The 18,383-nt window shown below is 41.2% G+C and overlaps 1 protein-coding gene across 1 annotated transcript in view; it reads left to right on the top strand.

Moving 5' to 3' along the window:
- abca2 (ATP-binding cassette, sub-family A (ABC1), member 2) overlaps positions 1–18,383 on the top strand; it is a 70,960-nt gene that overhangs the window by 39,162 nt on the left and 13,415 nt on the right. The window contains exons 12-29 of the mRNA XM_086207024.1: positions 536–632; positions 4,103–4,276; positions 6,103–6,205; positions 6,352–6,466; positions 7,005–7,195; positions 8,715–8,865; positions 8,996–9,200; positions 9,291–9,455; positions 10,262–10,442; positions 10,926–11,138; positions 11,402–11,598; positions 12,642–12,815; positions 13,312–13,508; positions 13,588–13,708; positions 14,899–15,189; positions 15,935–16,156; positions 16,841–16,943; positions 17,111–17,436. Coding sequence (XP_086063150.1) covers positions 536–632; positions 4,103–4,276; positions 6,103–6,205; positions 6,352–6,466; positions 7,005–7,195; positions 8,715–8,865; positions 8,996–9,200; positions 9,291–9,455; positions 10,262–10,442; positions 10,926–11,138; positions 11,402–11,598; positions 12,642–12,815; positions 13,312–13,508; positions 13,588–13,708; positions 14,899–15,189; positions 15,935–16,156; positions 16,841–16,943; positions 17,111–17,436 — 3,226 coding nt within the window. The remainder of the gene's footprint in view (positions 1–535; positions 633–4,102; positions 4,277–6,102; positions 6,206–6,351; positions 6,467–7,004; positions 7,196–8,714; positions 8,866–8,995; positions 9,201–9,290; positions 9,456–10,261; positions 10,443–10,925; positions 11,139–11,401; positions 11,599–12,641; positions 12,816–13,311; positions 13,509–13,587; positions 13,709–14,898; positions 15,190–15,934; positions 16,157–16,840; positions 16,944–17,110; positions 17,437–18,383) is intronic.

An 18,383-nucleotide genomic window follows, 5' to 3' on the forward strand; every position in this document is an offset into this window, starting at 1 on the left:
TTAAAAGTTACCTCTGCCCTTAACTACCTTTTCATAACCTTAAATGGTGAAAAAGCTAGTTTGAAAATAACTCACGTATATGACTTGTCTTAACTATGTAACATTTGCTGTTGACATGCTGTTCTTATACGTTTTTGAACAAATCAGCTGATTTTTCCTAAGTTATTGAGATGTTGAATCCCTCAACCTGCGTTCAAAATATCTTTACAGAGAGGCTTTGTGACATCCTGGCATCATAAATCACTTAGTGCTACTGCTTCCTTGAGCGGTCAGTGGCTGCGTTTCGTTCTGTCACTATGAAAGCTGCAAGGGTAGCAGGAGAGAGTGAAAGCTGCTCTCTCTAACACTCTATTTCTCTCTCTCTCTGTCCTGATATCATATTCATGCAACTTGGACACACACACACTCACTCACAAACCCTGTACAACACTGTGCAGCTGGCTGGTACTAATGCAAGTTATCTGGTATGATGGTCTTTTTCATGACTGAATGTAAGCTGTGGAACGTTATTTCTGTGTTTGTCCCCATCTTTCAGGTCAATGTTGACATCTTCAAGGGCTTTCCCGATGAGGACAGCATTGTAAACTACACCTTAAACCAGGCCTACCAGGACAATGTGTCAGTGTTTGCCAGTGAGTCATCCATCTGTACTCTGTCACGATGGCGTCACGCTTATTCAGCTAGCAGGACGTTGCAGGCTCTTAATGGTCCTATGACAGCCATTGTAACAGTTCTAACATGACAATGGTCATGGGGGGACAGGTCTGATGGACTGATCTGGCCTTCTAGTGTATGACAATTTCAAATATATGGTGATTTCATGCTTTAAGAGTGGCAAAAAAGCACTACAAGAAATTAGTTTAGTCTCATGAACACCCAACGTACCCATCAAATCTTATTTGGTTTTGATGACTAGCAGCAGCAGCATCTGATTCAAATTCAACAATAAATAATAATAATCTAAGGATGCTGGTGAATTTACATTTGCTCATTTGAAAAATTCCTTGTAGGATGACTGAAAGTGAAACAATCTACTGGCTTCAAAATAGTAGTTTTTAATATTATTTAACCAGATGGACCAATTGTCTCCTGTTTGGCCAACAAATACATCCATGTTTTCCTGATCTCCCCTTGCATCGCTGCTGTATTATAGAGCACTGCAGGACATTTTGATGCACAATATATCAGAGATGATGTCTGCATAACATTAAGCGGGTTAACAGCTTCAGTCATCACTCATTATGAAGAAGAACAGAGAACAAGTTAGAGACACTTGAACCTGGAGAAATCAACTTCGGTTAAGTGAAGACTTAGATGTAGGCAACATGTCAGGAGAGAAGTAGTAGCAATGACTTGGATGACAACATAGACTAAACTAGGGATGGTAATTGATAAGAATTTACGATTCCGATTCCATTTTCGATTCTGCCTAACGATTCGGTTTGTTATTGATTCTCTTATCAATTCTTATTTAGAAAAAAGAGAACAAACATGCCGATTAGCATAAACTTGGTTTAGTTTAGAAGTAACGTGATCTTACAAACTCAATAGTGAGGTGGCGCTAACATGATAGGCACTGTTAGTTGGTTAGTTACCTGCAGTATTAAGAGCAGAGGACGTGCTAACTTTGCCGCTGCTGCTGGGTTGAGATTCACTCCGAAGCGGGTCAAAAACGCAACATTCGTTCGAAGTTATGTGTGTGCAAAAGTTTCTGCATATTGGTAGTATTTCCTCCCTTTGATGAAATATCTATTCTGCAAGTCTTTCAAGTTGCCCTGTTGTCATCCTCTCTGATGAAATGTAACTCAACTTTCGAGCGTTTGTGCCGCTTGGGTGCAATGTTTCCCTCTGGCTGCACTGGTAAATGATGTCACCACGCGTGTTGCATAGCTTGCATAGCTTGCATCGACAACACAATGTGTGTGGTGACGTCATTTGTGCCCACTGGAATCCATAAGGCAATCGTTTGCAAAACTGGCAAATGATTCCAAGGAATTGAAACACAAGGCGGCACCGTGGGCCAGTGGTTAGCACTGTCGCCTCACAGCAAGAAGGTTCCGGGTTCGAGTCCCGGCCAGGGCATGGGATCTTTCTGTGTGGAGTTTGCATGTTCTCTCTGTGCCTGCGTGGGTTCTCTCCGGGTACTCCGGCTTCTTCCCACAGTCCAAAGACATGCAAATGGGGAATAGGTTAATTGGATATTCTAAATTGACCGTAGGTATGAATGTGAGTGTGAATGGTTGTTTGTCTGTATGTGTTGGCCCTGCGATGGACTGGCGACCTGTCCAGGGTGAACCCTGTGTAGCTTCAGCTTCGGCTCCAGCCCCCCACCCCCCCACCCCCCCGACCCTAAACAGGAATAAGTGGAAAAAATGGACAGATGGATGGATGGAATTGAAACACAGGAAACCAGTTCTCAACAAGAACCGGTTTTCGATTCCCAGTTCCCTTAGTTGGACCTGTCAACCTCCTCATCCTCCACCATTTCCTGGCTCTGCGTGACCTCAGTGGATGTTGAGCCACTGGCAGATTTTGCAGCACCCACACACAGTGGGCCTCATTCATGAAATGTTGTTATGTAATACCTCAAGAGGCACACAATAGATATCAGAAACAAGGACTTACAAATAGCCATCAGGCTTGCATCCTGTCTGTAAGACTATATTGAGGTCTAAAAAACAAGCCCTGTGTAGGAACAAATTTGTGCATAACAACAAATAGATACCCAATAGATATCAGAAACAAGGACTTACAAATTGCCATCAGCCTTGGCTTCCTGTCTGTAAGACTATATTAAGGGCAAAAAAAGCCCTGTGTACGAACAAATTCGTGCATCACAACATTTCATGAATGAAACCAAATGAATCCGTCAATAGTTGGCCTGATGCATGGCAGTAAGGAACTGCCAAATGGCTGCCGTGGCCTCTGCTGTCAGTTCTCAGTCCCATTTGCAGGGTATCGCTCCTCCTGCAGGAAATCAAACACAAAGAACTCGAGCAAATACCTTAAGAACTATGCAGAGTTTATTTGGTTCACACATGCTCACTATAACAGAGGTAAATGCATATTGTCCTTATCTTTACAGTGTTTCAGTTCATTGCCTTTAGGTTGGAGCACAAACACACATGGCAACACAATGACATGGTCAAGAAGTTCGTTCCTGCTCTGCACCCCTGATTATCATCATGTTAAGATTTCCTCATGCATTTATGGGGTAAATGGTGTGCCCAATGTAGAATTTTATAAAGGCACATGTGTAACATCTTAACACTGAATAGGATGAGGCGAAAGACAATAGAACAAAAATAGACTGTGGCTCCAACAGTTACTGTTTCCATGTGTGTAGTAAAGTAAGTACAAATAAGTAAGTACAAATATCATATGGCACTGAGGCAGCAGATCTGTAAACTTTAGACTACAGCAGAAACTCACCTGGGAGCTTAGAAAATGTTTGAGACTGAAAGAAAAAGTACAAAAATATTGTTTTGCCTGCATAATTTTTCTTTTTTCAATTTTGTGAATCTGTCATTTAAATAGGAATACACCAGAATCTGGGCATTAGCTTTAAAGGAAATAGAGAATGCCATTGTACTTGTGCCTATAGTTAATTCAGAGACAAAAGACAACCTTTTTGAACTATGTGTTGGACTCAGGTTTTGAATGGTTGAATTTTGATATAAATGGGTGACCTAAAGAAACTTGCACAATAAACAGGGCTCTCGAGCTGGTATTTGTTTGTCAGTGGTGCAAATGCAGCTGCATCAGCATAGGAATGTGCCAACAACACACCTGACAACCTCATTTTAAGAAAAAGCTGAAATGTTGTTCTGCATTTGCTCAATTTCAATGATGTCAGTGTCCTATGAGTCAGAAAGAATGACACCTGACCTGGACAGGTCCTAAAATGGCGGCCCATATCTTTACAGTCAGGGATGTCAAATACCTCATAAACAAAAACATCTGTCCATCGATATTTCAACCTTGTTGAAGCTTTGTATTCTTGGACTTCTCTCGATTAAGAATTGGCCAAGGTTCCACAGAGATGTGTGCAAGCTTCTTGTTGACCACCACATTGACTCAATCTTCGCTCATTTCTTCATAGGTGTGATTTTCCAGACTAACAGCGATGGCTCTCTGCCCCCCCACGTCCTTTACAAAATTAGACAAAACTCCAGCTTCACTGAGAAGACCAATGAGATCCGTCGAGCATACTGGCGTCCCGGGCCCAATACAGGGGGGAGATTCTATTTCCTCTATGGTTTTGTTTGGATCCAAGGTATGTGGCTGAAATGCTACACTTTAGGCTATATTTATAATGCAGGCTTGATGAATTTGATATGTAATGTACATTTTTATATGATCTATATTGCACCACTGCTATTGTTGGAACTAAACAAAAGATTTTTCCCTATGTCTTATGCATAAATAAGCATCACACACAGTCCTAAAGGGGAGCCAGACGCTGATGTCAAATGCTTTCCTTTAAAGTAAAGGATTTATTTTGGTGAAGTGGACAGTAGGAGCACTTTCTTACTGCAAGTCATCTCTTATTCATGAAACAGAGAGCAGAGTAGCTTATCAGACAGGATGTTGATTCACCATTGTGCACACAAGCTGGCAGGACACTGTTTTACTCATACATTTAGCATTCATGTATGGGAATTAGCATGTTGTCCTGCAATACTGGAGCTCTTCACTTACCAGAGTTTGGGGATTTCTGAATGCCAAGTAGTTGCTTGAACGGTGGCAAAAATGGGCACTAACAAACCCATGGCTCTTACATTTTGTACAGGGCAGGCTAATGACCCCTCACTTCTCATTGTCCTCCGTGGTGAAACAAAAGAGACATCTCTTTGTAACAAGAAGAGGGCAGCATTCCAACCGGGCAGATGAATCATGTTCCAATAAAACGTGTTTGTTTTAAATGGATGAATACGTTTTCCCACAAACATCAACATTTTCCACTTCAACTTAAAGAGCCACCTTAAAGACTCAAACCCCAAAACAGTTTCCACCCACAACACCTGGAGGATTGTCCTCGGTCTATGAGTTAGACTGACCTGTAAGTCTACAGCGCAGCAAAGCTCTATCTTTGTTTTGGGCCAATGTTTTCCCACATTGCCAACTTCACTCCTATTGATCCCTTTTACTACAGTGTCACAGAGATGCTTTGTTTTGTGTTAATTTATCACCCACAATATTGACCTGCTGTCTCCAAATGCCTGGTAAAAGGAGGCATTTATTTTAATCATTAAATTAAAAAAATCATGTGTTGAGGGCTATATAGCTGTGTGTAGGGGAAGCGTTTAAGTATAGATATGCATGACCATATTTCATACAGCTACCGTGCTGTGCATCTGCATTTAATGATAAACATTTTATCTGCTCTTAGAAACATTTACTGTTATTTTCTTATTCACCAGCTGTAAGACTTATAGTTCTTGACCGGATGTGTGTGTTGTTGATATCATTTGTAAGAAATTATTTATATTGTTTTGCTCGTTGTGTAAGTCTATATCACGGGTCTTGATTCAAGTCAAGCTAAGATTCACATCTTTTTTATAGATAATCATTTTGCCTGTCTGTCTTATGTAAGATTCTTTGGGAGAGAAAAAAAACAACAACTCATAAGCTATGAAGTATCCTGTCTGTTCAGTTGTGTGGAGTACAAGGACCTTCAGCTCCACGGTGGTCTCTTGTGTACATCACTTAGTTAGGGGTCACATCCCTACACTGCCTCACACTCTCTTCCTGCATTTCTCATGCGTTCCTTCTGTTTTGTTAAATGTGTAGTTGTTGTGGCTGTTTCCGCAGTATGTTAGCATATTGCTAAACCTTCTCAATCCTGTGTAAAATTGTCATTAGTAAGTAATGAATATAAGTGATGCTGGCCATTCAGAGTGGTATGATGTCATAGACAGACTTTTTTCTAAGCATCCCTGGAAGTGCTGGAGAGAATCCAACTGCCAGCAATGAGAGGTGTGGGAGGCAAAGAGAGTTTCATATCACTTCTCCTCATTCTTTCCAGTTTTGTATTTTTTTTAACCCCCTCTCTTTTTTTCTAAAACATGAGCTGAACAATATTATTTATTTGTGTCTCAGATATGATAGAGAGAGCCATCATCAACACGTTTGTGGGCCATGATGTGGTGGAACCTGGGAATTATGTGCAGATGTTCCCTTACCCATGTTACACCAGAGATGAGTAAGAAATGTTTTCTCACACAGACTTGACATATTCAAGTCAAGGTGTTGAGCATGGCGGTAACACGTTATCATCCCACTGATGATTCAAATGTTTTTACAATATTCTTTATGTTAATTGTTATTCTGTTGCTGATTTTTTTTCAGTTTTTTGTTTGTCATTGAGCACATGATGCCTCTGTGCATGGTGATCTCCTGGGTTTACTCAGTAGCCATGATGATTCAGCATATTGTGGCTGAGAAGGAGCACCGACTCAAAGAGGTTAGACTGATTAGATCATACTGTACTGTACATCTGTCATCAGTCTGGAGGTTCAGACTGGTGACAAGACTTCATTCATTATCTATGCTGCTTGTCCTGGAGAGGGTCAAAATCCTATTACTTGAATCTGCTGATACAAACCTTCAGGCAATTTGGACTCTACAGTTAATTGAACTGGCACATTTTTGGTCTGTAGAGGAAGCTAGAGAGAACCCATCAATGCAGAGAACATGTTAAGCTGAAAGGCACCCATGATATCATAAGTCATCCAGGAGCAGGTGTTTTTGGACTTTTAATTCCATCAGGATTTGAATCTGCACCTTTCTTTATTTATACTCAAATTAATTTGACAAAAGTCCCTCCACTTTATATCAGTGTGATATATAACATCTGGAGGGATCCTGTAAGCTGTTACTTGGTTTTGTTCAGTAGAAACATCTTCTAACACTTAAGGAATAAACATTGTATCGGTTGTTTTAGAGGATGTAGTAAAATGTACCTACAAATTTGGACATTTCACCATGATGCTCTTCCTCAGGTGATGAAGGTGATGGGTCTGAACAGCATAGTTCATTGGGTGGCATGGTTCATCACTGGCTTCGTCCAGCTGTCCATCTCTGTCACCGCTCTGACAGCCATCCTTAAGTATGGCCGGGTACTGCTCCACAGCGACCCCTTCATCATCTGGCTCTTCCTCACTATCTACGCTGTGGCCACCATCATGTTCTGGTAAGTGTGAACTTTTTCTATTAGATGATACATGTTAGCCATCATTGGCAATCATGTCACATATTATTCTTGTTTGTATGTGTAAATATCTGTATTTTTAAGATGCTAAATACGCTACTCTGTTTGCTAGCTAGTCACTAACTGTGTCTGATTGTTATATAGTGCTGGACTGGTAGTTTACAGTGGTTTTTAGAGCATGTTTACTGAAAAAAAAAGCTGCTTGCTGCTAGAGAGCAGGTTGTTGGGACTGAACCAAAACAGAAAAATTGCATGTTGAAAACTAAAGTAATCATCTGAAGAAACTGAGGCTGTTTTAAAATATAGTCCTCTACAAGAGAGCAGAACTTTGTCCTCTCCAAGTTGACCTAAAAGAGGACCAATAGAAAAGTTTTTCGTACTCACATTTTCAGTTCATTTGAAAAAGGACTTATTTCTCTCTCTGGTCCACTTGAGCTCTAATGGGTCTCAGTCCTCTTTCAGTTCACACTATCTGGAGCGCCTCAGTCAGTGAGACTAGTCAGAGCATCAAAAGAAGAATAAAGCTCCAACAAAAAAGGGTACATTATTGCTAAATTGATAAAAATGTGCACAATTTTATTTAATGCCTGACACACCCACTGCTTCTTCACCTAGACCTACAACCTCTTGAACAGGAAAATTTTCATTAGAGACTGTCAAGTGTGGAAGCTGGGAACCGCAACATTTTTCAAATATATTTATACTGTTATTTTCAGATCACAAGATAATTATCTCAGTTTGTCTAGTGGTGAGAAAATGGCTCTGTCCTGTTCTTTTTTGCATTACACTTCTATTGTTAATCTTTCTTTATTATCAGAATTAGGAATTCTTTAGTTGAGTATTGGTTAGTGGTTTATTAAATAAACATGTACTGTACAGTGTAACATTTAACATTGGGGATCTTACAAAATAACCTCCAATGGTTAATCCATTCAAAGCTCTTAACTGGAAAGCAACTTGCCTTTGTTGATGTGGTTGATGAAAGTTGTTAACGCTGTTCGCAATATAAGCTGAGTGCAAGCCAGCCTGTATGAAATGACCATAAAAATAACCACTGTGTTACCTGTTAGCAGCACAACATCTATTCAGATTTCATGCTAGGGCCACAGAAACAGCACTGATAGAAAGGTAATTAGGATTACTAATTATTATTAATTAGGTAACAGCTTTTCCACATAGTCTGCAGACATCAAGTGACTGTTACCCAGGACTTTTATCAATGCATTTGCTGGTATGCCACTCATATGCTACTGAATATATACTCACGCATAAACAAAGGATGAAGAATGATTTTTTTATAAGAACAAGTTAATATGCTCATTAGTACGTGATATCAAATCCCGTTTTCTTGAAGTAATGAGATCACACAATATCATAAGGTAATAATTATATTTTAAATAATTGTAGGGGCAGATGTTCTCAGGTTCTACATTTAAGCATGACCCCTGGAAATATGAGATGTAATGAAAAGTTTTTAATTTAACTTCTGTTTGTTCCCCAGTTTTCTTGTTTCAGTGATCTACTCTAAAGCTAAGCTGGCATCAGCCTGTGGAGGAATCATCTACTTCCTCAGTTATGTGCCCTACATGTATGTGGCCATCAGGGAGGAGGTGGCCCATGATAAGATTACTGCCTTTGAGAAGTGCATTGCCGTAAGAACATGTCTCTTCTCTTCCACCCTGCAGTTGACTATATGGCCACATTTGCACAAAATATTGTGCTCCATATGTTGCCACTGAGAGGCAGTATGTATACAATGAATAAATCCCTTTTCTTCTCCAGTCTCTAATGTCCACCACGGCCTTCGGCCTGGGCTCAAAGTATTTTGCCCTGTATGAGGTGGCAGGCGTAGGCATCCAGTGGCGGACTATCAGCAGATCACCGGTAGAAGGTGATGACTTTAACCTGGGTCTTTCCATGATGATGCTTATTATCGATGCTGTGGTGTACGGTGTTCTCACCTGGTACATAGAGGCTGTGCATCCAGGTAGGAATCATTATCTCAGTCACCACTGTCCTCCCCAAGTTTCACTTGAAGTTTGACACGGATTAGATCAACTGTGCGCTTGCTTTATAGGTATGTACGGCCTGCCCCGCCCCTGGTACTTCCCCCTGCAGAGATCCTACTGGTCAGGCAGTGGCCGTGTTGAGACGTGGGATTGGCCATGGTGTGATGGTGGGACGACAAGGCTGAGTTTGATGGAGGAGGACCAGGCTTGTGCCATGGACCAGCGGAGCTCTGGTGGGATCATTCGTGGCAGTTTGTGGACCAGATTGTCATTTTTTCATCAAATTTGTTTGATTTAAGTCAAAATACCTTTTTCTCTTCTGATGGTAATTACTCTGTTGTTGGATTCCAGAGAGTTAAAGAAAAATAATGGAAAAAAATTTAGGTTTTCATTCTTGCTTTATATTTTTGTGTAATACATTTTTGTGAGCCAAACACTATGTAAATTACACTTACAGTATTTCCATTTCTCTCTGAGATCAGAAGATCAATACCACTCACTCACAGTCTGTATATGAAGTTACAGCTATCAGCCAGTTAGTATAGCTGAGCACAAAAACTAGAAGTAGGGAAACAGTGTGACATCTAATGAACATGGTGCTCACAACATTAAATTCTGAAACTGTCCCCACTACTGTAGATAATCAACAAAGGAGTTTTTGTCCCTTGGATTAATGAAATAAGTCATAGTAAGGTCTGTGGATGATCGAAAGTAAGAGGGCAACAGAGAGCATGGCAAACTTAATTTCATTCACCTCGATTCAATTAGGGTGGAGACAAATGTGAAGGTGACAAATATTTTAACACCTTGACTTGTAAACTAAATCTATCTTTCTGTAGAGTAACAATCTTTCATTATTATTTATGTGAGTTGAATGGCATGAAGCTGTACAGTATGTGCTAGTGAATAGTTCAGATGAGAAATCTGTCCGTTGATGTGTTTTTTTCATTTGGACACAGGGGTGAATTCTCTAGTCTTCGTTCGAAGTGATCTCCCACTACTCACTACCTAATTCTCTCTTTTGTCTCTACGTCTCCAGAGGATATGCGAGGAATGGAGGAGGAGCCAAGCCACCTACCACTGGTGGTGTGTATAGACAAACTGACCAAGGTCTACAAGACTGGCAGCAAACTTGCCCTTGACAAACTGAGCCTAAACCTCCATGAAAACCAGGTTGTCTCTTTTCTGGGCCACAATGGCGCTGGCAAGACCACGACCATGTGAGGGAGAAGTGTGTGTGTGTGTGTGTGTGTGTGTGCGTGCGCGCGCGCGCATATGTATTGACATGGGAATGTCAACAATGACCATTTTTATCTTTGATTTTATTTGCATTCAACACCAATTTCTGATATTTGCTTCCTGACATGATCAAACTGAATCTGTTTCCACTTACGAATGCTCATATGAAGTCCTCATATAATTGTGGAATAGACATCATGTTTTAAGCTAAAGGAATGATTGAATACGGTATACAATTAGTACAATAGTTAATGGCATCTATTATCTAAATTCTTACTTTTACTAGCCTACGTGAATCTAAATAATTCCTCTTGAGGACCAAAGTTTAGTCTGATTTAGCTTTACTACCAGCATGTAGCCTACTACTAGTGTGGCCTATGAAAGCATGTTTTCACTGCTGTCAGCTGACAGGAGGTTACAATCACAGTTTTTGCGATTTCTGACAGCCTTCATTAATGTCACAGGTCCATCCTGACAGGCTTGTTCCCGCCAACTTCTGGCTCTGCAACCATATATGGTCATGACATTCGCACTGAGATGGAGCGTATTCGCCAAAATCTGGGAATGTGTCCACAGCACAATGTTCTGTTCGACAGACTGAGTGTGGAGGAGCATCTGTGGCTCTACTCCAGACTCAAAGGCATGGCTGAAGAAGACATACGCAAGGAGATGGAAAAGTCAGTACAACACTCAGTCGTCTTTAACAGACAGCATCAAATCACATCCCAAGACTTGTCAAAGTCCTGAAGTTCCAAATACAGTACCTGCAAATGTTTCTTCCGTTCTGGAGGTGGATGCTGCTGCATGAAAAAATGATATTTTTTTTTTACAATGATAAATTCAGTCCATTATAAGTAAAACAACAGAAGTAGGCACTGGTAGGGAAAGTTTAATTCACTTAACAGTTAGAAAGATTCTGCTATATCTGGTGTGTGTCCAGGATGATTGCTGACCTGGAGTTATCCAACAAGCGTCACAGCTTGGTACAGACGTTGTCTGGAGGGATGAAAAGGAAGCTTTCTGTGGCCATTGCCTTCATCGGTGGTTCCAGGGCTGTCATCCTGGATGAACCCACAGCAGGGGTGGACCCCTATGCTCGTAGGGCCATCTGGGACCTCATCCTCAAGTACAAACAGGGTAAGTGGAGCCTGGATACAACAGCTTTACGCCCTTCCTTTATGTTCTACCAAATACTGTCCAAGGTCGGATGTGTAGTATAATCATTCTCAACCAGAGAGTCAGTTGTTTTCAATGTTAGAAAGTGATGGAAAAAGAAATAAAAGACAAGAGAAGAGAGGTGGGTCTATAACAAATGAGACCAACATGGAAGTGCCAAAAGCCGCTTCCCGTAGCTCCTTGAGTCTTGCTCTAAATGCAAGTCAATTCCTATAGACCCATTTGTCAACATCTTGTGCAGTCAAAACAAAATATACTAATAAGGAAGAGGAGTGGTGCCCCCTTATTACCGGTTACGATTAAAACTGAGATTGCTTGTTGAGCTGATGATGAACTGGAGGGAATGTTTAAGTGTAGTGCTTGTTTCACAGACACAGCCACAGGAAGCGACTCCAGACCCCATCACTGCCATCAACTGCTGTAAGATGGTTCAGGTAGACAGCAACAAATCTGATATCAGGAGGAAAAGAAGCAGCAGCAGACCTAATACTTTAAATTGAAAACACCATTAAGTGAAGTTTCTGCAGTCCAGTCATAGAGCTGCTAACTCTGAGATTACCTTCACACTGCATGCTCTATCTACAGAGTTGTTGCTGGTTACATATCTCCTCTACTAAACTGCCAACCATGTGACATCATCCACTCTGTTACAGCAGGACTCCACACACTGCACCCCAGCACAAACTGTTCCTCCCGTTTCTACATAATCCAATACTAACATTTCCTTTATTAGAGCAGTGTAGGTGTAGGTACATCACTCACTAGACAACAGAATTTCTCTCCTATTATGTCATTGCTAATTCTCTCAGTCTCCGACAAAAACTGAAACAAAAGACCATGAAAAAGGATCAACATCAATATGTTCAATGTCTTTGTTGATTCGTTTTATGAGCTGCAAATCACAACTGTGATTCAAAATTTACATAGACTTTTCCACATTATGATTCCTTTCAGGATTCTGGTAATTGCAACCGTGTGTGTTTATGTGTTGACCTCCACCACAGGACGTACTATTCTGTTGTCCACCCACCACATGGATGAGGCAGATCTGCTGGGAGATCGCATTGCCATAATCTCGCATGGAAAGCTCAAGTGCTGCGGCTCACCGCTCTTCCTCAAGAGCACCTATGGAGACGGATACAAACTGACACTGGTCAAAAAGCAGAGTGAAGGCCCAGGCGAGTCTACATACATGGGTGTATAGTTTCCCCTGCACATTTTTCTTAACACTGACATAAACTTCTAGATTTCTGGTTGCAAACCCCCAAAAATGGGGGTGAATAGAAATGATTTAGCAGCACAGGAAAATTAAAAAATCAATTCCATTCAATGATATTTTATTTGCATACAATGAAACATTGTTTTGCCATCATAAGAAAGCCTGTAAATCACAGGTGTCAAACTGATCCAGTAAAGGGCCGTGTGGCTGCCGGTTTTGACACCCCTGCTGTAAATGTTCTGTAGAGCACAGGTACATTTTCAAGGAGCCACATAATTTAACAATACTGTGAAAGCAATACTTCAAAATTGTACACAGTGTCCAGCTGCATCTTCAACCATGTGAACAAAGCTCTATTTTTTGTGTCAGCATCGTATACACAAGATATGATTTGATGTCTGTATGAGATGCTCCATTTGCATCATCATTATCATGGTTGACCTTTCATTCTTCAGGCCAGGGCAGCCAGGTGCAGCCCTCTTCGTCTCCATCTCCATCCTCTTCTCTGTCACCTTGCTCAGAGGCTCAGGTCACCCAATTCATTCGGCAGTTTGTGGCATCCTGCCTGCTGGTGTCTGATTCCAACACTGAACTATCCTACGTCCTGCCGTCTGAGGCTGTTAAGAAAGGCTGTTTTGAGAGGCTCTTCCAGGTATACACATACACCACCTAGTGTTTTTAATGACTCCACCGTGCAGCCATTTGATGTTGCCTCTTATGGGTTCCTGCAGGCATTAGAGCAGAGCCTGGACAGTCTTGCCCTGACAAGCTTTGGTGTGATGGACACCACTCTGGAGGAGGTCTTTCTCAAAGTGTCTGAGGAGGACCAGTCTCTGGAGAACAGTGATGCAGGTAAGACCTTGATTGATCATCTCCATAACATTTTTTATGGGATTTAATATAAGGTACGCAAGCAAAAGTTCAGTGAACATATGCAGAATGACCACTAGATGGCTGCACAAAGTTGATCATGAGGTCAAGAATGTAAAGAAAAAAAATAGATAATACTGCAAGGTAATATTGATATTAATAAGAATATTTATTATCATTATTGGACAGTTTAGTTTGGCAGCAGTCTATTGATAAAACACAACAGCTCATGGACAGTCAAATAAAGATCTCATTGCTTGAAAAGTTTCAATTAATTGAAATGACAGAATCCACACTGATAGTACTATCTGCACAAATTTAGCATGACTTAGCTTTTAAAAACACACCAGAAACAAGCACATCTGATCACTTTACAAAAAAGTCTCAGTGTTGATTCGTTGGTGAAAAAGAGCTGCTCCAGCACCCAGTGGGACTCATCTTCTACTCCCTCCTCCACTCCAACACAGGCTGCACCTTCACCAGGTGTTCATGCAACCACTCTCATCATCAGAGATACATTTTAGGATATAAACACTGCAGGGACTCAGGTGACTAACAGTCTGGACAAGAACCCTCGCTTCCTGGCAATTTATTCCCACACTCTTACCTATTCATGTCCCACAAGTCACTCACTGGACTAACCTTGCATTAGACATTGAGATCACCTCTGTTACTGATTTAACCACCTCAGACCAGTTTTTCTTCTCTTTGTCAGCCCTTCACAAAACCCTCTGTTAAATAGGTGGTGAAAAAGAAGTGCTATTTCACCACAGAGGTCACTATAAATATGTAGTTTAGATGTCCAAATCTCAAACCATGACCTACAAGGATGTCCAAGTTTGTGCTTCAACTAAATTAGTCATTAGAGATCTCTCAACTAAGTGCAGTGCAGAAGAAAATTCTATACTGAACAAAGGAACACGTAATGCTCAGCAAAAGTGCGACACTAAATAACAACAGTTTTCTCAACTGTCAGCCACCTTGGTTTTACACATTGCTTGGTATTTGTGTATGAACTGGAACACACATTTTTGAGAACCAAATATTGTGCAATAATCAGTGTACGGTTGTGTTTTCTGTTGTTTTTTTCATTTAGAGATTATGTAATATGCATTCATGGCCATTTTGCCTCTCCTTCCCTCCATGTATCTTCTCTCTCTGTTGCTGGGCAGACATGAAGAGTTCTCCAGGTGGCAGCTCAGTGGGAAAATCCTCAGTGGGCTCAGGTTGCCTTGGGGGACTGCAGAGTGAGACTGGACCATCGGTGGAAAGTGAGAAGCCAGAGATGGAGTTGAGTAATTTGGTGATGTGCTCCGAGCTGAGCCAGAGCCAGTCTTCTCTGAAATCCTCCTCATCCATTGGCTCAGTCCGGGGAGATGAGGAGGGGCTATATGCAGACATCTATGGAGATTACTGTTCACTCTTCACCAGTGGCCAAGGTCCTGACTCAGCAAGTTTGATGGGTAAGGCAACAAAGATGATGACTTTTTAGGTCATTCATTTGTTTATATTAAAACTGAACTAGAAACCCACTAATGATATGACGATTGTAAAACTTTATTATATAAAAAAAAGATATTGCAATACCCTGCTGTTTAAGTTGGAAAAATACAAGACACACGCAAATCTACTCTACATTTACAAATGCATTCACAGTTTACAGATTTGCTAACTGTGTGGACATTACTGTACTCTCTCATACAAAACATATGAATTTTCCCCTTGGATATAACTGAAGTGGCCTCATTTGGTGGATGTAGATGCTGTTCTTATGGAAGAAAATAGCCTAGATGGCGAGGATCTGTCTTATTTTCTCACCTGATACCAGGGTTGGCCAAAGGCATCCTAAAATGAGAGAAATTACACAGAACTTTTTCCAAGAAAAACACAAAGGTTTTTAACTTATTCAAATAGGCATTTCCTTGTATCAGGGGCCATGTAAGGCAGCAGAACAATATTGTGAGTTGATTTTTACACATAAGCCTAATAATAGTGAAAGAATAGATAGGAGAAACCATCCAGAGGAGTGGACCTGGTGCCTGGCCTATCAGGGGCTTCATAATATTTGTGATCCAACATCCTTGTTAGAATGAACCTCATTTTATTGTACGGTATATATATTGATAAGACAGACTTAAAATGAAGCTTCTACTCTATACGTGTATTTTTTTTCAACCTGTTACCACTGAATGTTTTGTGTTCCTACAGGGGAAGCAGAGAACCCCCCATCCCCAGAACCAGGGGTGCTGGAGGGGCAGGGCAGCTACAAGCTTGAGGGTTGGTGGTTAAAACTGAGCCAGTTCCACGGCCTCATTATCAAGAGGTTCCACTGTGCCAAAAGAAACACCAAGGGCCTCTTCTCTCAGATCCTCCTACCTGCCTTCTTTGTTTGCGTGGCCATGACTGTAGCTTTATCAGTGCCTGAGATCGGTGAGATTCTAAATCGCATGCAGTCGATGGTATAGAGGATGACAGATGCTAAAGCTCAGGTCGTTCTTTAGCTGTTCAGTGGACTAGTGGAGACTGTTCAGTGGTAAATGATTGCATTATTATCATATTTGACCAACCATTCAAAAGAGTTTAGCACCACTTTCAAGTTCAACCACATTGTTGGCTGAAATTTCTACAAAAGGTGCCAACTTCATATAATATTCATCACTTACAGATCACTTGAATACAAAACGTCTCCTGCTACTCTGTATAGTTCACTCTGGGTGTTTGTGGTCTGGAGACTTCAGGTTTCACATCATGTCTGCTGTATGTCTGCTAAATTTTGGACCGGGACTGGTTTCCAAACTACTGTGATATCAAAAGTCACATCTGTAGGACCACTGTTGAAGATCAGAATTTTCAGCTTTCCAGTGTCAGACTCATCAATGAATCTCAAACATTCAACAACCAAAAATCGTATCTGACTGGGTTGGGACTAAAAAGAATCATTTACAATGGCAAATTAAATTTGATACTCCTGATCCACCTTTGCTACATCTTGACAAAATGCTAATTTGTAATAGTTAGAAATGTGAGTTAGCAAACATGCCAAGCTGTAATGATTATAAATCACCAAATAAGTTCAAGGAGATGAATGATTGATCTGTTGCCCTTGTTTTCCAGGAGACTTACCGCCACTGATCTTATCCCCATCTCAGTATCATAACTACACCCAGCCTAGAGGCAACTTTATCCCCTACGCCAATGAAGACAGACCCCATTACAGGTCTCATGACAGTTTTTTTTTCTTCTGATATTTCTTATCTGGTGTGCTCATACCAATAGTGTGCTATAGACTGTGGGATCATCGTTCAGATAAAAGATGTCAGGAATGACTGTGACTATTAATAATCAAAACTAGTGAATTCATAGAATTTTTTCATTCCCTCTCAGGAGCAAATTGTCCCCTGATGCCAACCCACAGAAGATCACCAATACCCTTCGTCTGCCCTCTGGTGTGGGTGCAACCTGCGTCCTCAAAACACCCTTCAACAGCACTCTGGACCAGCTGGCCCAGAGCCTCAATCCCAGTGCCAACGACTCCAAAACTCTGGCTGCCCGCTACTTTGATTCCATGTGTCTGGACTCCTTTACAAAAGGGGTCCCCCTCTCCAACTTTGTGCCCCTTCCTCCCTCACCGGCACCTTCAGATGACCCAGACCCTCACTTTGAGGATGGACTGTGGAACTTCACTGTTGGCCCTCCAACCACAGTTAATGGTAAATTTATGAGGATTGATAAAAGAACTAAGAAGTTAATCTCAGACAAGTAGCCAGATACACTGCAAGACAAAAAGACACAAATGCGAATTATTTAAGAAGTAAATGAATATTAAAAAGTTTGAAGACGAAAGAAGAAACAGTAATTCGCCAGAATGAACGGCAGCATTTGAATAGCAGATGCATACGGTAAATTCTTTTAAATTTCATGGTCAAACATGGTCTTATGGATCCACCATGTGGGCGGTGATTGTGTGCTTCTTCAATCTGGTGCCATATGCCTGTTGGGTTCAACTTTTTGAAATACACAGTACACAGTTACAAATGTATTTTCATTTTAACTTGAAACATAAATAATTGTAGGTAATTACTTCAAAAGGTACCTTTTGACTTAAATTGTGGTATCTCACCCCTTGAATGGACTCATTCATGACCCTAGTCTTAACTCACTGTAAGAATTAGTTTTATTGCTCTGCACAGTTTTAAATTCCATCCATGCATCCATCCATTTTCCTCCGCTTATCCTGTTAAGGGTCGGAAGGGGTGGAGCCTATCAGCTTTCGGGCTAGAGGCGGGGTACACCCTGTACAGGTCACCAGATATATAGACAAACAACCATTCACACTCACATTCATACCTACGGTCAATTAGTAGTATTCAATTAGCCTAGTCTCCATTTGAATGTCTTTGCTCTGTGGGAGGAAGCCAGAGAACCCGGAGAGAACCCACGCAGGCACAGGGAGAACATGCAAATTCCACACAGAAAGATCCCGTGCCTGAGCTGGGACTCGAACCCAGAACCTTCTTGCTGTGAGGCGACAGTGCTGAACACTGCACCACCGTGCCGCCCAGTTTTAAATTTTCTGATCAATAAATGTTCCTATTTGTCAAGGTTATGGAGTTCAAAGACATGGTGTGCGGTGCCCTGCATCTTCAAACCCATTCTC

Source organism: Aulostomus chinensis, chromosome 6 (assembly GCF_037954235.1).
Source record: "Aulostomus chinensis isolate RoL2024-O1b breed Wild chromosome 6, RoL_Achi_v1.0, whole genome shotgun sequence".
Lineage (NCBI taxonomy): Eukaryota > Metazoa > Chordata > Actinopteri > Syngnathiformes > Aulostomidae > Aulostomus > Aulostomus chinensis.